Below are 25,373 nucleotides of genomic sequence, written 5' to 3' on the forward strand. Positions count from 1 at the left end.
TCCATCTTTCTCGCCTTGCTTAAGTTTGCTGTGCGCCGTGCTCGTGTCCCCGTGCGTCTCTATGTTTAGATTTAAGATGAGATGGAAGCTGGTGCTGTTAATTTAGTTTAACATGAGGGCTTTGCAGCTGTCGAAGCGACATGTCGCACATGGAAGAATGTATCTGACAGATTTAGGTAGAGTGGAAACATCTAGAAGGTTTTTTGGTGTTAAGCTTTTGTACTTTCCCACCTGTCAGTCTGAAACAACTCGTCCATCCTATTAGCCATCACGGATATGCAGCACCAGCAGTGGTCTGTTTAGCTGAATACGTTGATCGGTAGCCACGGTGACAGGATTCTGTCCACATTGATAGGCAGTCTACAGGTGTTGGCACATGCTGGGCACTTGTTTGTGAAAGCAGGGGTAATTATCTTTCAATAGGGTTGTCTCTCCACAGAGATGTCTGTTTATTGACTGTTTATTGCAGCTGCAAGGCCGGTGTTAATCAACAGCAAAGTCCCAGCCAAAAGCTGAATTTCTCCATTTGATGTCCACAAAGTAGACATGCTAGCAGTAATTAGCCTCGGGCTGTCAACACTTAGCCTTTTTTTTTTTTTTTTTTTTTTTTTAAAGCAATTAGCAGCGGCAACCTGAATGCATGATCAGATATTGATGCATCGCGTTGAAGGAGCCTGGATGCACTCATGTTTAGTTTCAGTGGATGAAAAAGGTGGCAGCTGCATGGACTTGCCATGAAGGCATAATTCACACAGGGTTGAGATTATGAGTTTAATTATGTGTCATGAATTATTAGGGTGAGAGTCTTATTATAGCACCGGAGCTGTATTTCAGAAGAATGGGGCTCTTAAATATTAGTTTATCCATTTATAGACCATCATATCTCTACTTTTCACACACATCCCCCACCATGTTTGTTCTTACTTTGACAGTGTTCAGCAGCAACTCTATGAATCATGCATCACTGCAGTGGAAATAGACTTAATCTCTTATGCTGTGTACACACTGCTGCCTTGGTTTGTATGCATACGGCTATGAGGAGGGGAAGGGTTAATCGGTGTCTGCAGGCACTTGGACATGTGCATCCCTCCGTATGCCTTAGGCTGTGAATCCCAGGATAGCTGTGCATGAGTGTGTAGATCTGCAGTTTCCTTATACCAACACATGATAGCTGTTTTATTAGGGAGGTATCTGGTTATTAATCAATAAGATAAACACAGGGCTGCTAATCCACAGTTCAGTCTCGTGTTTAAGAGCCTCAGAAGTATACTTGCAAAAAGTGAAGACAAGAACATAGAAGTGAAATGGGGGATTCGGGATTAAAAGTAGACATTATACAAGGACCTGCGATGGACTGGCGAGCTGTCCAGGGTGTACCCTGCCTGTCGCCCAAAGCCAGCTGGGATAGGCTCCAGCTTCCCCGCGACCCTGAATTGGAATAAGCGGTTCGGAAAATGAATGAATGAATGAATTATACAAGGACATAAAGAACATGTGGTGTTAAAATATATGACAGTCTTTCGGTGAAATTGCAAAAATGTAATGAATAATATCGGCACAAATGGAAACAAAGTGTAAGAAAAGAACATGTGGTAAGAGTTAAATGCAGATAAGTTGAAGAAATGGTCAGAAAAGAGACGGAATGAGAGGTAAGACCAGAACGCTGTAGAAAATAAGCTGAGAGGTCGTAAGATGAACTGGGGAAACTGGACTGCACCAGCCAATTTCAGGTTAGATGAACAGGAACTGTGAGAGGCAAAATGATATAATAAAAAAAAAAAGAACAGAAGAGGAGGAACTGAGATGAGAAGCCGTGAGATAAAGAGAGGGAAAAATATCAGCTCAAAAGTTCCTCCCGAGGCCACGAGTCGTTCTCCTTTCTTTTAAACAATATCTTCACACCATCCAACAGAAGAGAACTATATCCACAGTATATTCACAACATCCACATTCAGATCATGTTGAAACTCTAGTTTCACATACTTTGCTGTTTTTACAGTGACCATGATAGCTGAATACGGCTGCTCAGTATCCCCTAACAGTAGGCTGTCAATATCCCGCTGTATATGTGGCGCACATGATATATGATAGTGTAACTTCAGCTATGCACTAACCTCGCTGCGTATTGACTATCCATCTATGCTCATGGGAGAATTTTATATTTCTGTATAAAGTTTCTGTATATACCAACAGATCCCAGAGGGGGGAAGGAGCGGGCGGATCTGAGACCTGGGAAAGAATGCAGTATTGGAAAATAGTTTGCTTTTGCAAGCAGAGCCGTGTCATAAATAAGCCACTTTATGTTTAAGGTGTTAAGACTTTGAAGATTCATATGGTGGCGTAAGGATTTTAAAGAGCGCTCAAAGCTCCCATTTTTGCTGTGTTGAACTTTTGTTTGGCTTACATTGTTAAAGTTCTTTTTGCATTTTCTCCCTTTAAAATCCGGCACTTTGCCAAACATAAATCAACCTTTTTTTTTTTTTTTTTGAAAGCAGAAAAGACTGATGAAATGGCAGTCTATTCAAGGTCCAGTAGCAAATTAACTGGAGGAAAGTGCTGATCATTTTGTAAGAAGGCAAAAAAAAAAAAAAAGTGTCCTCTTCTTGTTTCTTTGTGCCAAACAAGCCCACATTACTACTGACACATTCGTAGCCATCCGCCAGGCCTTATGGTAGCGGTTAACTCCGGTCAGCAGCCACCCAAAACAACAAGCTGGTGTCTACATCAGAGCCTTCCGCTTTCCTGACCCAAGACAAGCCGCTTCCTGGTGTGGGTGGTCCAACCCCGCGCTTTGGTTCAGGTGCAAAGGCCAGTAGGATGCTGAGATGTGGGCTGGGGAGTTGTGCTCGGAGCCCCGAAGAGGTCATGTGAGTGAACAAACACACAAGGCTTTCACACACACAACATGACGGCAGTGTTTGGTCGGGGAGGACGCCGGAGACCAGCTGGGCTGAAGTTTAGACAAGAAGCTCAAACAGTTGAAGACTCTTCTTCTCTGTTCCTTTTATCTCTCCGTGTCCTTTTTGTCCATTTGAACGTCTCCATTTTCCAACCCTCTTTATCCTCCTCTTTTTTTTTTTGTTGTTTCTCCTCTGAGGGCAGAATGAGAGGAAAGACAATATCAGCGCGGGCCGTACACCATTACCTTCCATCTGATAAACCAGTCGGCCACTCCATCTCCTGCTTTCTCCCACCCTTTCACCGGTGAGGGGGGGAAAAGTGGACATGGGGGCAGGAGGAGAAAATCTAGTTTGGGGATAGGGTGTGTGTCCGTGTGTGAGCCTTCTGTGTGTGTTAGAGAGCAGCTGTTTGTTAAAGAAGAGATGCGAAGTATCAGGGGTCCTGATGGCATCCAATTAAGGGAGATAAAATGATGATGAATTGCAGTTGGGCAGCAGAGACCAGCACTACGGTGTGTGTGTGTGTGCTTGTGTGTGCATGCACACACTTCCATACACGTTACAGCGAGGCAGCAGAAGAAGAAAAGCTGCAAGACAGATTTGGAGAAAATTGCCCTGTGGAAAAGAAAAGAGGGTGAGGAGGGTGAGGAAGGAGCGGGGGAGAAAGAAAAGGCAAAGAAGTTTTAAGGCAGAGATGCGAGGAGGAAGAAAGTGAGAGATGGATGAGGAGGAGGAGGGAGAGGGGAGGACACTGAGAGGGAGGCGACAAACAGCCTGCTTACTTCAGATGGGAAATAAGAGATGGAAGGCAAACAATGAAGACGGATTAACAGATGAATGGATGGATAGACAGAGCAAACAGAGGTCTACAGAGGAGGCCAAGCATGTCTGCAGGGAGAGCGGTTGCCACAAACCACACTGCTCTAATCGTGTCACCCCACACACACACACACACACACACACAGCAGACGAGGCGCAGTGCTGATAGAAGCTTCGGTCCTCTGACTCTGTGGGATTTGTTAAAACAAGAAACTGATGGCAACTCATTTTCAATACATTTTAGTAGGCACATAAATTCACACATATACTTTCCTAAAGGCAGCGGGAACGAGGCTAATGAGGGAACCGGGTGCAGCAGGGCATGGCACAGCCTGGCCTGGCATGGCCTAGCACAGCTTAATGAGATATAAACACTGGACCCGCCACCTCATCCAGCCATAGCACACACTGAGTCTGTTTTAATTGGCTTCTTGACTCTCTCTGTGTGTGTGTGTGTGTGTGTGTGTGTGTGTGTGTGTATATTATGTGGGGATGCAGAGAGAGAAGAAGGGAAATTTACTGGGAATTTCTGCAGATGAGAAACTGTTGCTTTCATTGTACGATGGCTCACATGGTGCTGATCAGACGGTGTTTGGGACGCCGTTTAAAGCTGCAGATTGATCCTCTGATATGAATGCATGATTGTTGAGGCTCCTCATACTCATTATTATTATAAATGAATGTGATGTAGTAGGGGTGGGAAAATCGAATCGAAAAATCAAAAATTGGGATTTTTTTTTTTTTAATTAATTAATAAATCCATTATAAAAAATGTTGTCATTTTTAATGTTTTTATTGATCATTTTATTGTCTTCTTGGGCATTATAGCAGCAGAATGATGATCTGGCTACTGTGTTGTTTTTCTTGATTGAAATCAAGAAAAATGACGAGCAAAAAAAGATTTTATACATTTTTTTTGGTTTTTAATCTACAAAAATCAGCAATGTTAAAGAATTGTGAGAATCACAATTTAAATGGAATCGGGACAAAAGCATATCGTCACAGCCCTATGATGTAGTACGTATGGGTTGTCAGGAAGAGTTCAGAAAGGTGTTTCTGCATGTTTGCATTCTGTATGTTTTGGTTTGTGCTGATTCATCTCTGAATTTCATCATGCAGAAAACTTCACGGCCCAGCGCTGCTCCTCTTCCTGCCTCTCATGTCTGTCTTCCTTTAAAACCTCCACCTACCACTTCACGTCTGTCCTGTCATTGGCCCGCTGCCTCTCTTCCTCCTCCTCGCTGACAGGTGAAGAGCAGAACTCCCACGCTCCTGTCCTGGATAAATAAGAATTAATTGCCGCACAGCCATCAGCATATGCCAACTTCTCCACCCCACTTTAATTATCTATTTCTCATTTCTGCCTCTGTGTGTACCCCTGCGATTGGTAACCTTTCCTCTACACTGTCTTTGTGTGCTGGCAGTGCTACCCTTTCCATTCTTTCATGATTATTAGATGAGAACGTGAAGCTGCAGAAGTGATTGTTGTAGCAAGAATGAAATGAACTTAATAGATCTACCAGAATATTCTCTGGGAAGAAGGGAGCGATTATTTGTTCTTTTCCAATGGCCGCCTTAAGACTGCTGTGCAATTAAAGCATGAATTGTTAGAAAATTCCCCCTGCAAGAAGACATTAAATTGCATCTCTTCTTCAAACATTAGCCAATCTTTTGCTCGTTTTTATCAACATTGCTGCAGCGTTGAAGGCAAAGTGGGGGCTACTTGATGGGTAAATGGTGTTCTGTATTTATACATGTGATCAGATGGGTGTGTTGTGGCTGAGCAGGGGAGTCGGCGTGGAAGAAAAACCACCAGAAGAATGGCATGAAGTTGACAGAGGAGGAAAAAGGGTGACGACAGTGAAAATATGGACATTTCTGCAAACGGCTAGGAATCAGCTTTTGTCCAGGGAGAGGTGTAGTAAGCTTACACTAGCTTAATGCGCCGGCTGAAAAATAAGAAACATTGACTATGACAGCATTATTTTTCTCTCAAGCCAGCGTTTTTCTCTCGCTCCCCTCTCTCTCTAGCTCTCTTTTTTTCCTTTCCATTAGTGAAGAAAGTATTTGTGAAAGCTTGTGTGCACGTGTGTGTGTGTGTGTGTGTGTGTGTGTGTGTGTTTGTGTGTGCGGCTCTGTGCAGGAGATAAGCTGGGTAACTGGGCCCGGCCATGCTCCAATCCTGTTAGCATTAGCGATTAGCACGGGCTAACAGGCCCCTATTATGAGCGGGGACTGATTCCAAGTTTCCTGACCTCACACATACAGTACACACACATACACACTCCCTAAGCTGTGGGAGGGATTACCACATGATCCTTGATTAGGACGCCATATCTGCCTGGAAGTTGTGTGTGATTGAACGTGCATGGTGGGATATACATCCAGACTTGGACCTACGTTGTGTGCCAAACTTTATCTAGACTGGTAGAACTGGGATCAGACTGGGCGCGATGCAGTTCTTCTGCCTTCCCTCCGCTGTATCCTAATGCGACAGCCAGAATGATGAAGATTGAAGGCTACGTTGTGTCAGGTCAGGCTGTCCTGTCATCACTTCAGGGAGTTGTAGAAAGAGAAGGTGAATATCCAGTACTCCCCAAGGGGAGGACTTGCCCGGGGCAGGTTTGATATTTTTAGCTGTCCAGCCTGAGCACACCGTCAGAATGACTAATTATCAGCCTGTGACCCTCTCATAAGGTACCTGTTGTTGGTTCATGCTTAACTTCTCCTTCATCCATCTATTCCTGTTTCCTCGTCTTCATATTTCTGTGGTTTTCTTCTTTGTGTATTTTGATTTTTTTTCGTTTATTATAGATTTTTATTTTGTGTCCAGATTTTATTTGTTTTTTTAATGTGCAGTGTTTCATTTTAAATTGTGCAGTGTTGTTGTTTGTTGCTTTACTGTTCAGCTCTTTGGGCAGCTGCTGCTGTAGAAATGAACTTCTCGCCCTTCTCATCATGTGATACGCATTAATGACTTCAGCAGCTTATCTAAACACCTAAATATTTTGACTCGATATTAATGAGCAGATTTTCCCGTTCTAGACAAACATCATCTTTGCGTCTGGGTTTATTGTTCCGAGTGTTGCATCTCCGCGGAGCTCTGGGTTCGTCCTGCTCTGGAGAAGCTGCAGCACGAGAAGAAAAGGTCTAGAAAGTGTGAACACCACTTTGATGTGATTCGTTTGACTGAGTGCCGTGTTGGATCAGAAAAATGAAACTGAGCACTCAGAAGCTGCTGGATGCATCGATCATCCTCACGCTGCGTTAAGCAGATTCTCTCATGCAAATTTCCACCTTTCCTACAACAAAGCTTTGCTGCTGGTAGCAATAATTCTTTTTACGTTGCTATCTGTACTTGATTAAGTCTTGCGCAAGGTGCATGTTTGGATTCATTGATCTGAATATTGCGCAACAGCGCTGGCTGAGTATGAAAGTTTAATAAGCCTTTGGTGCAATGAGAGGAGATGAGTGTTGGATCACAACCTAACCATTCCTCCCCACCCCCCCTCTCTTTGCTGCCCATTAACCACACATACATGCACATACACGCTGCTGCCTAACTAAATATTAATGCTTTTGTTGAGTGAAGGTAGCAGATCTCAGCCTCCCCTCAGCACAGGACCCCGACCGCCTCTGAGGAGAGATGTGCAAACACAGACATATACCTGTAACATGGGTTAGAAGGGGGGAGAAGAGGGCTAGCAGTGCTATTGTTTTAGTTGTCAGCTGTTTGTGTGTGTGTGCAGGGTTGGGGTTTTCAGAGAGGTGATTGTCAGGCTGTAAAGCAGGGTTAAGAGGTCCACATACATCCATCATCTATTACTTCATCACGCAGAATTGGCTGTGTGATTCAGAGGGAATCAGGCCACGTTCTGAGTCACTGGTCAGCAAAATAAGCAGCCGTGTGGGAGTAAAAGGTGGCTTGACCTCCTGCTCTTTACTGTAGCTGGTCCTCTGTCCCGGGGGGGGGGTAAGCACACTTAGCATTTAGCAGCAGATTACTGCAGGAAAACCGTCTCGTCCATCCTGGAGGTTCATCGTTTGAGAGTCGGCTGAGGCTGAGCTGACTTCCATCCTGCTCAGAAAGAAAAAAAGTTCTGTCACCTGGACGGAAGTTGAGTCCAACATGGCAACAAAAATTAAAGCTCGTTCCATCCTCCTCGAGAAGCAAGAACAAGAAAAATGTCTTGGGGCAGATGTCTGCTTTATGTGCAATGAACCCGGTTGTTACCTCCACCGAGGAGGTTGTTTTCCCCGGCTCTTTTTGCTTAAGATAACCTACGGAGGGATTTTTATAAAAAATTCAAGAGTTGTTGCAAATGTGAAAATGAAGAACTGATTAAATTCTGGTGGTGATCCGGATCACCGTTTGGATCCAGGAATGTTTTAAAAGGATTCTTTAACATCGTGCTTGGCGGAGGTTTCTTCTCTCCGAGTTTCTAGTTTCATATTTAACAGCAACTTCGTCCGTGGCAGGGCGGGTCGTGCACGCGGCAGGGCGGGTCGTGCACGCGGCAGGGCGGGTCGTGCACGCGGCAGGGCGGGTCGTGCACGCGGCAGGGTCCGAGTGTTTTAATGCCACATGTAAAAATGTTCGTACTTTCTCACCACCTCGATCAGCTGTTTTATGAAAGCAATCCGTTTTATCTGGAAACAGTCTAAAGCAGGTAAAAGCAGCAACTCCGCTTCTTGTTTTCTCCATGTCAACCACGCCCACCTCACATGTCCGACCAATCACACAATACTTCTCGCAGTCCCGCAAGAAAGAAGTTCTGCCAGCCCGATGTCTCGAGAACTGTCTTCAAACGCGTCCACGAGAACAAAATGACGTCATTTTCTTCTCGGAGCCTCGAGAACAAGAAAAAAGTTCTGGCTTCTCGTGGAGGATGGAACAAACTTAAGTAGAGCACAGCATCCGTTTGTTTGGACTTGCTGAAGAAAGCAAAAACTTAGTTGACAGAAATCCATTCGAGATTAACTTCCTAAATATGAATATTTAATTATTTCTTAGTTTAAATAAGTTTTGATTAGCATTGTTTTCTCACAAGGGTCCGTTTTGTTAATCTGGCTAATCAGAAACCTTTTCCACTTGTGTTTCATTCATCTTTATCAAGAGAAAAACTAATTAGTTCAGCTAAAAAACTTGTTAAACTTTATTTTTTTACTTCAGTTTTCAGCTTTAATGTCAGATTTTAGACAAATGTGTGAGAAAAAAAAAACTGGATGTCAGGAGAAGTTTCAGGTACCTTCATGTCTTCTCCTCGTACTTCCTGTTTCTTTCACCATCCGGCGTCTTCCTCCCACCTGCTTCTCTGGCCTTCCAGTGTCAGCTTTCATCCCTTCACCTTTTCCGCTCCAACTCAGTTTAACTTCTTCTCTTCGGTCACATGTTGACCATGCAGCATCCCTGGGCTTCTCCTGCCTCTGCCTTCTCCTCCATTGTCTTCCATACTCACATGCATGCAGAGGGACTCGTGCTCGCTCCATCTCCTCCACCGGAGAAGAGAAAGCGCTCTTGTTCCCAGGCAGACTGGGTGGTCTCCCAGTGATGAGGGAAGGACGGCGGGCGGGAGACACTGAAGAAGTCCACATGCTTGAACTGCTGGAGTGAAATAAAAGCTGATGTCCTGAATGTGTTGTTGTTTAAGTGTCTTATCTTCCCGGCTTTCCATGTGCTTTTATTTATCAGGTTTATTTCCTGTGTAGAGCGTGTGATCAGTCTGTGATGAATTTGCTTCTCTGGAAAGCATCCCACATCCAGGATGCATATTTATAGCACCATGTGCACATGTGTTTCTCTGGAGATGTTTGGTATATGCGATAAAGGAATCTGCTTCATATTTCCTTGCTTGACTGTGGGCGTTTTGGTGATGGTGGTGGTGGGGGGGGGGGCTTTGAGGAAAGGGGAAGAAAGTCAGGCTGAGATTGATAGAAGACGCTTTCCAGAGGTATACGGAAGGAATAATGAGAGGGAGAGGAAGAAGAGGAGGGGGGGGGTTGAGAAGGAGGTGCAGAGGAATGTGTGAAAAGCCAAGGCAGACATGTCAGAGAACAAATTGAAAATGCCAATTTCACTTTAGCCCCCACCAGCTCAGACGCTTACAGCCGAGCCCCGGCCTCTTATTCCATGTGTAAATGAATGGTGTCCACAGAATAACACACAATCACCTCTCTCTATCCATCTCGCCCTCGCTGTAGAATCTGCTCCCCCACCCCCCAACTTGCTGTCTCATGCTTCTTCTCACCATCTTTCCTTTGGTTTCCCTCCACCTCCGTACATCCACTCATTTCAACCATTTTCCCACCTTTTAACAATCATTTGTCACTTTTCATCTTTCAGATTATCCATTATTTACATCCTACCCCCCCCCCCCCCGCCCCTCCCTTTTCTATATGAATTATCGGAACACACTCTTCTTTGAGAACTCCTATGTAAACCTGTCCTATCACATGTATAGTTTAGTAATTGTCCTCTCTAAGACCAGGTGGTTAGCTATGTGTACAAGGTCAGTAGACTCCAGATGACATTATGGTCTAAAAGGTTCAAATCTGTCAAATAAAAAGTGCTTAAGTATGTCTTAAAACATATTCTGAGAGGATTTATCTGTAACAAGGCTTCTGTGAGCAAAGTAGAGTTTCTTCTGGGGTGTACGGAGCCATCTTTCTTTTTTTCTTTCCACCTTCAGGGCCCACTAAATGCAAATCATCCAATCACAGAAGTGAAGCAGGAATTAATCAGCCATTCACACATTGTGACATTGCTGTGTCCTCTCATTTTCTTATCTTGTCTATGCACATTTCTTGGTCCCCCCCCCCCCCCCCCCCCCCAACCACCTCAAATACATTCAAAATCACTATTATTACAGATGTCAAGATTAATCTTGCAGTATCACAGTGAAGTGGTTGATACCACATAGTGGTGAAGTTGTTTCTTGATTCAATCTGTGAGGGCTCTGCAGCCGCGGGCATGAGGCTTTCACGTCGGATTTTATCACCACGCCAGCACAAGAGTCCTGCTATCTCTCACCCCGAGGCCGTCGGAGATAGTGACCATACCAGTGGTGGTGAGAGGAACTGGGCACCCTTTGACTGACGGAGACATTAGGTCACATCTGAAGTACTGGCAGCCATTGCGCCGGCGGTACCTCAGCAAGCAGGCGGTCTGTTTTATGTTGATGAACTGAGTAGTTAATAATGCAGCGTATTGGGATATAAGCTTGTTGATGAGCGAATTTGCATCAGTGTTTGGATGCTGAGTTTATTACAGGGGTAGGTGCAACTTCTAAAACAGCGCTTTATTCTGTGCTGATAATCGTCCTGATCATTTATTTGCCGGGGGGGGGGGTCTCACGGGAGCTTTTCCTCTATCATCCTTTCAGTTTACACATCGCCGTCACATTACCGCTTTTGCAGCTTGTTGTCTCATTTAAAGCAAATCCATAAAACTGATTATGCCGACGACGAGTCAATTACATTTCAACTCTTATTAGTTCAGGATGCAAAAATGAAATTAGATGAGAATATTATTGTTGGAGATATATTATGCTTTTCATTCATCACTGGGATGGAATGAGTCATGCAGTGATGGGGATCCCAATCTCTTAATCAACTCTGCGCTCTGCCAGGCAGCAGCGGATGTGCCGTGTGTAAAAATCACAATATAGCCTGTCGCTCATCACTCATTTTTATGGCCCTTTAACTGTGTGTGCACCACGGTGAATGACATTACTCCCAGCTGCTCCGCTCACTTCTTTGCTTTGATTTTTCTCTTTTTCTTTATTTTATTGAATGACTGCTAATGTCTAGGATCATTTCAGCGCTGTAAGAAACTGATTAAATGGTTTTGTTTTTCTGTCTTTCAGTATACCTATGAGGGCAACGACATCAGCGACCTGCCGGTGGATCTTTCTGTTGTGTGGAACGGCAATTTCGTCATCGACAACCCACATAACATTAAAGGTGAGTTAGTGTGACGTCACTCCTTTAAGATCCCAAATGGCAGGATTTTAAATCTTAATACAGCTGCAGTGACATCGTCACCACTAGTGGTGTGTTTTATCAGCTGACTGCGTGTCACAAAGAGCAGGTCTGTTGTCCCGTAGATGGGAAGAAGTTTTGACCCCATGCGACTCTTTTTGTCATCGCTGATGGAAAGCAAAGAAAGTTTGATTTAAAACGTAAGAACTAATTTTCCTGGCATGAAAGTTTTACATTTAAAACCATGAAGCACCATTCGTGTTCTGCACTTTGTGCCTTTTCAAGGAGATGATGCGTCGCCATGACACAATGAGGACTTCGTGTCCAGATTAACAAAACAAAGACGCAATTCATTCATCAAGGTTTAATGCAAGAAGCTACCAGCCGTAACGTCGTCCCACTAAGCGCCTCTTGTTTTTACATTTTTGATGCATTTCATTCTTTTTTTTAAAAACCTTTTGCACCACTTTGAAGTGATAATAATTGATTGCACCGTTATTGACCAACATTTTGGATATCAGTACGGAGATTATTTGCATAATACAGCGTTAATTGGTATTAATGTGCATAATCTCTGTTCTAATGCACAACCACACCTTGTCCTGCAAATAAAGAATCATGTGGGAATTGATTAAACACATATACATACCCAACGCGCCGATGTGGGAGAAGACGATGAGATCACGTCTGTTGGATATAATTACTTGGTAAAACATACTTTATAGTTCTTCATAATTATGGTGGCTTGTACATCACAGCAGGGACTATAAGATTATTCCCCTGCTGTGAGGTAAAATATCATCATCGGCAGCAAGGACTGCGTTCCATTAGGCCTGTGGATGACATCAGGGGGGTGTTTTTGCCTTGTCTGGCCCTGGTCGTTATTCTGTCATGGCTCGGAGCTTTCATACGTGTTAGCATACCATGAGCTCAGAGAAAAGGTTGTTTCATCTAGAAGGTCTGTAAACAGCGACTTTTATCTGTTAATGGAAGTAATTCATGTATTGATCACCCTCCAATCAAGCTGCCGTTGTCTCATATTTCAGATATTTCTGGCGATGACTGATGTCATACGGATGTGTTTGTTACATATACGTGTTTCTCTGAACACAGAAAGCATCAGGATCATAAATCAGTGTCTCTGCATTGCATGGATCTCATGAAGTGCACGTAAAGGTGACCTAAAACCCTAAGATTGCTCTCCCACCTCCTCATTTCTTTCCTGATTATCTTCTGGTGGAGTGTGAGCCGTGCTCACCCGCATTTACTGCTTATAGGTTAATGTAATTAGAGGAGAATTGTTTAGCTGCCAGTAATTGGTACAGGGTTTCTTTAAAGCTGCTCCATGACCAATTGGATTGGGGGTTGAAATAGCAGAGAGAGAGAGGGAAAAAAAGCTTTGCTGTGCTATTTCTGTGGTCTTTGTGAAAGGAGACCTTAATTTAACTTTATCAGCAACACTGAACACGTTTTTGTTGAATTTAGTGTATTTTAAATGAGTAAATGTTCATTTTAAAAGAAAGAGCTTGTTTGTTTTCATAGTTCTGCCCTAAAATAATGTAAAACAGTGTAATGATAATGAGGTTATTGCATTCTTTTGCTAGGATCATCCACAACCTGAATGTAATGATGCTTATTCACTGTGTTTTTCTTCTTCTCCTCGTCTGCAGCTCACCTGTATAAGTGCTACGCGCTGAGAGACAGCTGTGGGATGTGCTTGAAGGCAAACCCCCGGTTCGAATGCGGCTGGTGCGTAGGGGAGAAGAAGTGCTCGCTGAGACAGGAGTGCACTCCTCCAGAAAGCACTTGGATGCATGCCACAACCGGAAACAGCCGCTGTGCACATCCCAAGATCTACAAGGTAATCCCTGATAACCATGACATATAGACTAATCCGGCGGCCGCTTTGTGTGTTGCGCCATCTTGCAGGGAGCCCCAATTACCTCGTATCTGCAGACAATGACAGCAACATGCATATCGGAGCTGACGCCATCAGACAGTGGTCTACAGTGACGGATCTGGGTGTTTTATCTGAACATGTTATTCTGTCTCTCCGTGTGGAAGTGCATAAAACTGCAGTTCCCCCTTCATCCACTAGGGCTACAAAACAGAGCAAATCCCCATAGACTCCCATGTTAAAAAGACCAACTTCACAGCAGAAATAAACATGTTTACAGCCTGGTACAAAAATCCATTTTCATTTATAGGTCAGGTTTACCTTCATGACAACTGTGGGGGGAGTGAATTTTTTTTCTAACTCGCCCGTTTAAAAGTAATTTAATCTCGAATTTTGGCATATTTAGGGGCGTGTCCTTTCTATTGACACATACCCAATATCCCGCTTTAAGTAAGAAGAATGTAGAACAACTGCGGTTTTTTTTTAGTCAGTTAACAACATGACTTATCTTTAGCTCGCTTACCTCTGTTAGCTGGTTAGCTCCTGTTATATCCGGGTTAGCTCACTTAGCTGTTAGCTACAGAAAGCTCGGAGTTCGCTCGATGTCAATCATCCGCCATGACGCTCACGGCTGCCCTCTCAGCTCCACCTCTTTGCCCATATTTGTATTTTCCGGGCGAGACGACACATGACGCTGCCAACATGGCAATGGTAGGAACCGCCCACCAAGCTTCAATTCAGCTCTTCAGAAACCTACGGGTGACGTCACGGAGACTCCGTCCATCTCTTTATATACAGTCTATAGTGGATATGCAGAGTTTAAAGTTAGACTGACTGTTTTAGTTGCTGGGAATGAAATTCAGTGTTTCCTGCCTCCACAGTGTCATTTTCTCCTCTGCTCTTTGTATCTCTGATGCAAACACACCACCATGAGTGGGCATCAACCACTGCCCCCCTCAGTGTCGCACAGACAATGTTAACAAAGTAAAACCAGATTCTTCAAAGTCCCTTTTTTCCACAGTGAAACTTTCTGCTGCCTTCTGAAAAGCACAGATTCTGTTGACCTTGTTAAGAAAATGGTCTGATTCTCCCCTGTTCTGCTCCAACATGCACAGAAATCCCACCCAGCGGTGGCAGAGGGTCTACTGGTGGTGTTTGCCCGGACTAGTCTGTGCTGACACACGATGCCATGTAACTTTGCAGTACAGCTGAAGTTACAGATAACATATAAATGAAAAAAACAGCTTTCAGTGAAACAACCTGCAGCTCATAAAGCTGGTCTTCCACTGTCAATCCATTGTTTTCATGTTGAGTTTTTAAAAACAACTAAATACTGTTCTCATTATCACACAAAATGAAATGAAGAAAAGCTAAAATGTGTTTTCTTTTTGTAATAACCTCTTTAATAACCTCTCAATTTACTAGTTAAAAAACAACAAAACACAAAGACAGAAATACCACTCACCGTGACACTCCCTATAAAGTAGGGCTGCTCAATTATGACAAAATTATATATTTTGACTGAAATTGAGATCTTGATTATTTAACACAACTATCCAGTATTTTTAAACAACGCTGCGCGTCGTGGTGTTCTAGACTCCGTGTCGCGCATTATAACCGTCTAATGCACGGTTCTGAGTTGTTTAATCCACTTTTACCGCTTATATAGGAACTATTTTAATTTGGTCTCGATGTACGTTTTATGCCAAACAACCGCTGTCAGGCTGCAGCGCGTTTCTCTCATTCACCTGTTAAAAGACAGCTGATCTGAACCAGCTGATTGACGCGTTGCTATGGTAACGCCCGTAACGGAGGGATATTACAGTGTTTAACTCGCCGAACCAAGTATAGGAAAATAACGCAGCCAGTTGTCACTGACAATGGTATAAACTATGTTTAGGTGAACTTCCACAACCTACTGCAGTTATTCTACATTGACCTGCAGCCGGAGCCGACTGAGACTGGCCGCCTGGGAGTGCTTTAGGACGGGAGAGGCTCCCGCTGCTCCTTCCTTACAGTAACTGCAGAACAATATGTGTCTTCAAGTCAGTCGCCAAAACACCAGAAAAGTCTCTAATAACTCCAGTAAAAGCTGCTAGATTTGTCGCTTTTAACAAAAAAAGTCGGCAGATTTTTCCAAAATCCGATTAATCGCCCAGCCCTACTATAAAGCTCTCAAGTCCAAGTTGAAGGGAAAACTCTCCACTTCTGGCTGCTCGGGTTAAATCAGAGCTGCAGTTTGCTGAATGTGACGCAGTAAAATTATACAGAGACTGGAAGAGAATCCACCTGAAGTGAGTTCACATGGAAATTGGGTTCTTATAACAGACCTGCAGCCTGTAACTCCTCCTTACATGAATCCATTTTGGCTCATTTGTAAAAGTGTTATTTTATTTGAGACGCGAGGCGGAATTCCTTCCTCTGCTGTGTCATTGTTTGGCTTCGGCGAGTGAAGCGGAGAGGAGGCAGCAGGGAGGAGAGACGGCCTAGAGGCCAACGCCGTGACTGCAACCTAACACAGATGGGCTGGTCAGGAGGAGGCAGTCCACACACACCACGACTGAACACACTGACAAGATTATAGATGATAGCTTCACACACACACACACACACACACACACTCTTACCTGAGGAGGCAGAAATGATGTCTGTCTGGAGTGTGTGCTAATCTGAGGGAGGAAGACAAAGAACCACAACATGTGGAAGTGTGTTAATTCTGTCCCACTATGGGTGTCGGGTATGTGCGTGTGGAGTTGTGCATATGACAGGCTGGGAGAGCTAAGGCATCTAAACACCACAGTGTAACCATCTGTTGCCACCAGCAACCGTGGCGGTGGTCCTCATCTGAGTGCAACCCGGGTCAGTGTACCCACAGCTCGCCACTGAGACCGACACACACGTGTGATACCAGCACACTGGTGTGCAGGACGTGTGTTCGTGTTCAACCTTCCTGCTTATCATCAGCTGTCTGTCTTTCTGCTTCCTCATCTTTCTGTCAGACAGTTCAAACGTTTGTGTGTCGCATCGCAGACGGATAAAAGCTTCATCTCCCTCCAGAAGTGTTGCACTTCTATCAGTTTAAATAGGCATAAAGTATAGATTTATAATTTAAAATGCGTTCCCGTTTCACCGATGCAGAGTTGTACAAGCAGTGCCCTTCGTGCGCTTCCTGCATGAAGGGGGTTCGTTGCTTTGAATGCTTAATGGAGATATTGGATAATTGGAGCAGTGGCACATAGATAAATCCGTTAGCTAATGCTCCCTCTCTTCTCGTGCTCGCTTCAGTTATCTTTCTGAAACAAGCATGCAGAGGCAGTTTGGTTCTGTGTGTGTGGAAGAGGCATGGATAGGGGAGGGGAGTGTTGCACACAAGCATGTGCTCTTGCATGCATATGTGGGGGTAAATCCTGCCCTCGGGGCAAGATGTTGGTGGCAGTGAAAGAGCTGCCAGAGAGGAGCTTCTGAAGCAGCAGGAAAGGAAACACTCTGCAGGTCGGAGACGAGCAGAGGAGGATGGAAGCGTTGGAGGAAGCTGGCGCCGTTCTCAGCCCTCTGCCCCTACCTTTGACATTTACAGTATGACATTTCACGTGAAAAGAAGACAAAGACGATGTCTCTCTGCTCATCAGCCACGCAAACGGCGTGTTTGATTTTCCTGCTTGATCCTTATTTTTATTTATGTCTCTTTGCTTCATTCAGGCTGCTTTGTTCATTTTTGCAGCATGCTAGCTGCTGTAGCCATCAGTCAGCGGATTAGCTGCTAATTTCATTTGGAATAGGGAATGTGTGTTCAGCTGGGAAGGTTGACGCCACAGGGGGCACACACACACAACACACACACACACACTTATACTGTCTATAAGCATTTGCAGAGTCGGGCAGCAAACGTTGAACCTCCAAGTGTGCGATTGCCTGTTTGATGTGGTTCAGTAGTGTGCAGCTGGGTACCGTTTCACTAACAGCTCTGGCACCTGAACGCTGTTCTGCAAACACAGCAGTTAATGTTTTAACCACTAATTGGTGATTTTAGACATTTTAAGAATCAGCCTCTTAAGCTGTCGAAGTGCTATTTTTACAGCACAGCATTTTTCTGTCAACCCAGAAAGCAGTTTGCATGCAGCCGGTGAGTCTGCACTGCTCCCAGTCATGCAGACGTGTTGAGATGGAGTCATAAACCTGCTTCGTTCACGACCACACGTGAAGAAACGGACGTTGACCCACACGTTGTTGCGGTGCATTTCCCCAGTTCTGGTCTTGGATGCTGCCTGGCTCTCCGTCATCCATCATGTCCTGCCTGCGTGCTCCAGTGGGACAGAGAGAGCATTGCAGTCAGCCCTCAGAAACCAATTAAAACACCGCATGCAATGCCAGTGTGGGGGCGGTGATGGTGCATTTTTAGTATTTCTGCATGTGACACACTTGCGAGCTCCTCGTGTTTTTGTGATCTTGTGTGCGTTTGTGTGGAGAAGTATCAGTGTCGTTTGTGTGCAAACGAAATGCCAACGACGTCTCCCTCGTGTTCTGTCCGGCTGCTCGACTCTCCGTTCCTCGTCACGCTTTTCCTTCATGACTTTTCTGCAACTTTCTTTCCAGACATTTAAACAATTTCTTTCCTTCCTGAACATGTTTCCTCTTTCTTCCTTTCTTCGTCTCTTGTCCTCCTGACATCTTCATCCCGTCAGCGCAGAGAGAGAGCCAGCTCTTAGAGGTCTTCATCGACCGGCCCTCTTTGATTTGCTGATTGAGTTTTAGTGCTGAACAATGAGCCCCTCTGCTGCGACACTCTGAGACATAAAAGGAGACATTGTCTGTGTGGTGTAAACACTCGCAATTCTTTTTCATGACTGAAAGATCGCAGTGAAATACCAGTCATTTACTTTTTAAATGATCTTAGCATCTAACAACGCGCTCAGCATTGAGCCAGACTCGTATAATTGGCCCCAGAGTGATTTTGACTTCTGACACAGATGTTTTTCCTCTTTGTGTTCATCAGGCTGCACATTTTCAGTCTGATTATTTCATCCCTGAGACAACATGCAGAAAAAACGTTGCTGGGAAAAATTTCCTGGATTCTTTTCTCCATTTTGCAGCCATCGGTTTGTGTTGGACTGTTTTTGTAGAAGCTTTCATATAACGGATAAACTTCAGAGGTCTTGCACCATCTTCATATCATCCCCCTGCCTCCCCCTCTCCCATACTCCCCCTCCGATAACTAGCAGATGCTATCTGTGCTCTGCTGCTTAGCCAGACACAATGGGCCTGACACAAAGCCTTCAACACAACAGGACAAGGCAGCCACAAAGAGAAAAAGGGAGTCTGAATGGGTGTAGAGCGCAAGGATGGCGAGCGGAGAATGGAGCGAGTGTTTAGGCTGGTGGCTTTTATCAAAAAGGGCTTTTTGTTTGTGTTGTTTCAGTTGTTGATGTTACAACTTGGCTGTGTGTGTTTGATAAGCCAGCGCTTATGGAGAGAGGCGCTGATTACCATATCTGAAGATTGTGACTGGCGCACCACTGTTTGCCAGTCATTCAGCTCCCTCCAGTGAAAAATGTGTACATTCAGGCACGTTGGCACAAGCGGCTGATTAAACGGCACAAGTTGGAGAGGAAGGAGAGGCTGAGGAAGGGAGGAGGGATGCTCACAGTCCTGGAGATATGAAAATGAAAAAACACAGCTCAGTTGTGTGTCCGTGGCGTTTCAGGTGTGGGCTTCGTTCCCACTCTGAGCTTCATGTTAGTGGAGTTTTTAAACACTTGTAGCTCTTAATAACTCGCCAACTTCTGTGTAACGATGTCAGACTGCAGATCAGCTGAAGAAATGTTTCACTCCTGTTACACTGGAATCGTTGGCGGGTGGACAGGGTCCTAGTTACATGGAGGACTTAGTTAAACCCTACAGTCCGGCTCGAAGTCGAAGGTCGACCGGGAAACACCTATCGGTGGTCCCACGACCCCGTTTTAAAACCCGGGGAGATCGTTCTTTCAAAGCTGTCGCTCCCCGTCTCTGGAAGGAGCTTCTCCAGGATCTGCGTTCTCTGGATTCAGTCAATGCTTTTAAAAACCTTTTTAAAACATATTTGTTCAGGTATTTTAGCTCCAAAAAGACTCTTTGACACTGCTGCATATTTATTTTGTTGTATTTATCTATTTATTTTCCACAGGTTTTTTATGTTTTATTGTTGTGAAGCACTTTGTGACCCTGTGTCGATGAAAAGCGCGATATAAATAAAGTTTATCGAATCTTATCTTGGAGGCAAAGTAAAGTTACGCAACACTGAAAGGAAACGTTTCCCTTCGGTCAAGTTGGATAAATTCATCAAACTGTTCAGCAGCTGCAAATTTCCCTGACATTTGCTGACCTTTGGAGAAACGGAGTAACGAGGATATCAGAGGAAGACGCCAACATCCCAGTAGAGGGTTTCAGTAAGACGTCGTCGGTGTGTGACGATGAGACAAATTTATTCTCTGCAATTCATTTCTAACTTGTTGGCAACCAAAAAGGGCAAACAGTCACTGCTGCAAGTTTCAAGGCTTTAAACGCAGGTTAAACACCGTCTGGCTGAACAAAAGATATCTTCTGCAATATATTGGGAACACAAATGTTTCAGGCTTTTCAGGGGAGGAAACTGGGCGGCTTTACTGGTCCAGTGAGTGAAGCTCCTCAGACCAGCAGGCCTGGGTTAAAGTCATGGACTGTCGCCCGAAGCTGCACCCGCCTCCGTTTGACCCCTTTCCTTTTTTTAAAAACAAACCAGAGCAAAAACAAAACGCAGGTCACACCACTGAACTTATTTAAACTTGTAAAGAAACTTCGTCCCAGTTTGCTTCCCAGTAAACTTTCCACATGACTTTAAACTCTCTTCGTATGGCTGCGACAACAAAGCTGCTGTTGTTCCACATGACATGTACGATCACAAAGAGATGCTTTTCTCTGAGAGCATATGACTGTCACACACACACACACACACACACACACACACAGAGAGGCTGGGATAAAAGCAGGAATAAAAACCTTTCTGCTACCAGTAAATATGTCAGAAAATAATTAGATATGGAAGATTCAGTTTATGAGTAAATGAAAGCTGGAATCTTTTATTTCTGATTTCATTTTACTGGCAAAACATAAAGAAAGAAAAACAAGCTTGCTGCGTAAACGTGTGTTCTTGTCCTGGAGTTGTAGAACGGATCTGCAGTAACAGTCTACCCTGTACTGGTGTAAAGTCAGCGAGAGGAGAGAGGAGTAAACCGTACGGGGGAGGAAATAAACTGCAACACCGTGAAGTACGGTGTAACAGGAAAACAGAGAACTTGGGAAGCTTTAAGAAAACCCTTCATACTCATGACGAGGAGGAAACTGGACATGTGGAGCAACGATCACAGTCTGAACGTGGTCAAATGCAACAATCATGTCTTCCTGTTGGAGCCGTTTCTGACATAAACATGCATCTGATTGTGTTTTTACCCCCGCTGTCTAAAGCGGGGGGGCAGAAGATTTCAGGTTAAACCTGAGCTTGCCCTCACAGGGAATACACACCAGCTGTGCTGAGCATCTCTCCGGTGTGATCCTCAGCTTTAGATCGGCCTGAAAGACATCAGACAGAATCATTTGTGTTAAAATGCTTTTTTTTTTTCTTTCCTCATGTTTTATCCTGAACTCTGGTTTCTTCTTCAGCTTCGTACCTGAAGGACAAAGATGGTTCATTTTACCCTTCCCTTTCAGGCAACCCCCCACTCCACCACATCTAACCACCATTGTCTCAACTCCCTTCACCCCCCCCCTCCTTTGTGCCACGACAAACGACCCCTCTGCCCTGCCATGTTCTAATCCAATTAGCTTTAAGCCTAATTATGGTCGCAGTGACTGATTACCATTGTCTGCATATAGGCCTGGATGGATAGGATGTGATTAGCGGCGAGGCTAGCCTTGGGTAGCCATTAGCACCTCTCTACACCTTTCACAGACCTCTAGAGGAATGAAAAGGGGGCAGACGTCTCTGTGCGCAGTAATCATACAGATTAATCGCCACGAGGTTCAATGAGAGGTTGCACTGAGGGCAGGGTGGGTGGGTCCACAGGAAGTGTGTGTGTGTGTGAGCTGCTTGTGAGTCACTGAGTTGAGGAGGAGTCGAAGGGCTTGAGGATTTTTTTTTTTTCTTGTATTTTATCTGATTTATAACTTCTGCTCACATACAGATACTTCCTATTCATCAGTGTCCTGGTTAAAAGCTGGCCGCACGTTTCATGTTGTTTTTATGTTCCTTCTATGTGCCTTTATGTACATTAACTTCATTGTTTCTGCTTCCAAACAGCTCTTTCCAGAGACCGGACCCAGGCAGGGAGGAACCATGCTGACCATCACCGGTGAGAACCTCGGTCTGCAATTCAAAGACATCCAGAGCGGAGTCCGCATCGGGAAGGTGCTGTGCAACCCTCAGGAGGACCAGTACATCAGCGCTGAGCAGTACGTTGGTGCTTCTTCTCTTTCCTTCCTTGCTTGTCTGTGTCCGACACTGATGTGACACAGAAAGTTACGTACGATACTTCCTCCCAGACTTCTGTTTCATAAAACCTGTAAAGATTAACGGCTGTTTTCCCCTCTCAGACAGAAGCAGTTCTCCACAAACAGCCTCCAGCTGTGTGCGCCACTGCTCTCTGAACAGTCAGAGGGGATTTAAACCTTTTATCCCTCAGAAAAGTCAGGAAGTCAGCGAAGATATACTAAATTCATAAGTTATGCCTGCATTTGGTCATATTTAAATCAGTTTGTGTCCCTGCGATGGACTGGCGAGCTGTCCAGGGTGTACCCTGCCTTTCGCCCACAGACAGCCGGGATAGGCTCCAGCTTCCCCGCGACCCTGAACTGGATGAAGCGGTTTGGATAATGAATGAATGCATGATTAGATGAATGGATGATTAAAAGAGTTTGTATGTGAGCTGTGATGAAGTTTTCCATCTGAATGCTGCTGGTGAAGTTCAACGCGCCGCCATTCTGGACATTCTGGATCTTTCTCTGTGCCACAGTTGCATTTCAGACGGTTTTTACTTTGTGGTTCAGTCAGTTTGGACGTGACTGACCTCTTTGTTTTATGCTTTTCACTTCCACTTTCATTAACATTACATCTAAGTAATACTGTGATGTATCCATGACTCTCACAGCAGAGGAGGACGGCTCTGCTCTGCAACAGCGGCGTAAAGTTTGACTCGTTCAGTTGTGTTTTGAAAAGCTCAGATGATTCATTGTGGAAGAAGAGGAGATCCAGTGTAGGATGGAAAGAATCGTCACTGCTGGAGATGTCCTCAGTATCCTGCTTCCTGCTTTTGTAGCTGTCTGCGCACCAAACGGCGCCATTCGCTGAGTTTTGCAGCTCAGCCTCAGCTGGTTTCCTTTTCTCTTCACCACGAAGGAAGCGGAAACGGGACTGTGATTGTTTGGCAGATCAGACAACAGAATGCTGTGCATCTCTTACTAATGATGACAGGTGTCCCCAAAACGAGCTACAAACGTGATGCCGACATGTCAGTGTTGATTTATTATCTACATACAACTCGTGCTGCATCTTAATGTTAGCATCAGCGGCTTCAGGGGGAACTCGGGTGGTTCCACATTTCGTTCCTACATTTTCTAAGTGAACTAAGTGGTTTTTAACCCTTTTAGATCCCCTATGTTGCAAATCTGTTGCCATGGCAGCCGCAGGAGGAGGAAGGGGGAGAGGGTGTGGCTGGCAGTTAGCCTGTCATGCTAATTATAAGTGATGTTAGCCATACGGTGCCATTAGTGGCCTGGTTGTACTCATCATCCCCGCGACCCCATCAGAGCGGTAGCGCAGGAGACAAGATGGGGTTTCAGGGCTGACAGCACGGGTCAAAGGTCAGCCGCTGGAGAGACGGAGGTGCCCTGTTTCTCCAATAAATATAGATACATGATTCTGCCAACACTGGTACGTCATGCAGCCTTCTCACATTTCCAGTTTCTGATTAAGGTGGAAGTGGAGTTCAAGGAAATGTGACTTTTTTTATGTCATTCACCTCCGTCATTAAATATTTACAAGCTAGATTTGACTTCACTTTGAGAAAAGTAAATCATTGCCCTAAGCGGCTGAAAGCAGAGCTAATGTCGCTCTATTTATTGCTATATTAGTAGTTAGTGTGTCACCATTTGACATGTATTTAATTTTTTACTATTTCACATTCCACTTCAATTATTTGAATGAGTGAAGGATAATTTATAATGTTGTCAACCGTACAAATGTTCCTGCAGTCTCTCTAAGCAAGCAGTAACAGCTCAGTGTAGCCACCTGCCATCTGTGCAGTAATGATGCGAGCGAAGCCGTATTTCTGAGAGCTGTCCAGCATTTTAATCACGGCCCCCGTCGTAGCGGGAGACCGGGAAATGAATGAAAGGGAAAGTAAAAACAATTGAAACACACGGTAGTGGAATGTGAAATTCAGTGTCGCAGCAGCGCTGCCGTTGCCATGGCCACCTGCAGGGAGGAGGAAAGCAGTGGAGTTAATAACTTATCTCAGGGAGGGGAAGATGTGTTGGATATGAGCACGTTCAATTAATCAGCTTCCCTCACTTTTAACACTCCTCACTTTCTCCCTGCTTCCTTCTCTGCCTCCATCTCTCCTTTGCACTCTCAGCCTTTCTCTTTCTCATTCTTTCGCTCTGGCTAATTAACAGTCAAGTGTGTCTCCAGTGGGTGAAACATGAAGTTGGTGTGTGTGTGTGCGTGTCCTCCCTGCGGGCTACACCACCACTCCTCCCCTCGCTCAATAATTTCTCCAGTGGATTTTCATTAGGCTAGCCAGCGCCCAAGGCTAAGTGCACTGCTTATGGTCTTACTGTACGCACAGATGCAGGCATGCACACTCAAAAACACTGCATGTAGATTTTTAAGAGCATTTGTTCTTTTTTCTTTTGTTTTTATGAATAAAGTCTTAAAAAAAAAAAACCAAGAAAAAGTGTTAAAAATGGAAGATTTTATGTCAGAATGTTTCCCAGTCGAAATGCTGCTTCTCTGTTTAGTAGTTGAACTCATATCATGTTGCAGTACGGTGGCATAGTGGTTAGCACCGTTACTGGTTCGATCCTCGGCTGGGGCGGGGTTTGGACAGTGGCATTTCTGTGTGGAGTTTGCATGTTCTCCCCGTGTATGCATGGGTTCTTTCTGGGTACCCCGGCTTCCTCCCACCGCCTAAAGACATGCATGTTAGGTTGATTGGTTTCTCTAAATTTCCCCTTGGTGTGGGCGTGAGTGGTTGTTTGTCTCTGCGTGGCCCTGCGATGGACTGGCGAGCTGTCCAGGGTGCACCCTGCCTTTCACCCAAAGACTGCTGGGATAAGCTCCAGCTTCCCCGCGACCCCTCATTGGATTACACAGTTAGGATAGTGAATGAATGAATGTTGGAGTACGACAGTCTCAGGTTTCAATCCTGGCCTGGAGCCCTTTGCTCATCTCCGCTCTCTGATGTGTCAAAGTCTGAAAGAGCTCAAAAATCCTTTAAAAAAAACAACAACAAACAAAGGAACACCCCCACATATTTACTGTTACGACCATCAGAAACGTCTTGGACACGTTTTTGGTTTTCCAGTTGCAGTAGCCGACTCTCATCTGTCTCCTCCAACGCTTTGACAAAAAGGCAGCGGTCCTGCAGTTGCGTAACACGTGGTGGACCAGAGAACGCCCGTAGGCCACGCCCACAAACAACCAGCTAGATCTGCACGCACAAGAATTACCAGAGCATCACTGGCTTCAGCGTGCATGTTGTAAACCACAG

The 25,373-nt window shown here is 44.8% G+C and overlaps 1 protein-coding gene across 1 annotated transcript in view; it reads left to right on the forward strand.

The window, feature by feature from the left end:
- Nucleotides 1–25,373, forward strand: part of plxna1b (plexin A1b) — a gene marked incomplete at its 5' end in the record, with an annotated part of 155,234 nt that overhangs the window by 97,868 nt on the left and 31,993 nt on the right. Inside the window, 3 exons of the mRNA XM_079242272.1 lie at nt 11,585–11,681; nt 13,370–13,560; nt 21,905–22,056. Of these exons, the coding sequence (XP_079098398.1) occupies nt 11,585–11,681; nt 13,370–13,560; nt 21,905–22,056 (440 nt within the window). The remainder of the gene's footprint in view (nt 1–11,584; nt 11,682–13,369; nt 13,561–21,904; nt 22,057–25,373) is intronic.

This window comes from Telmatherina bonti, assembly GCF_933228915.1.
Source record: "Telmatherina bonti genome assembly, chromosome: 6".
Classification (NCBI taxonomy): domain Eukaryota; kingdom Metazoa; phylum Chordata; class Actinopteri; order Atheriniformes; family Telmatherinidae; genus Telmatherina; species Telmatherina bonti.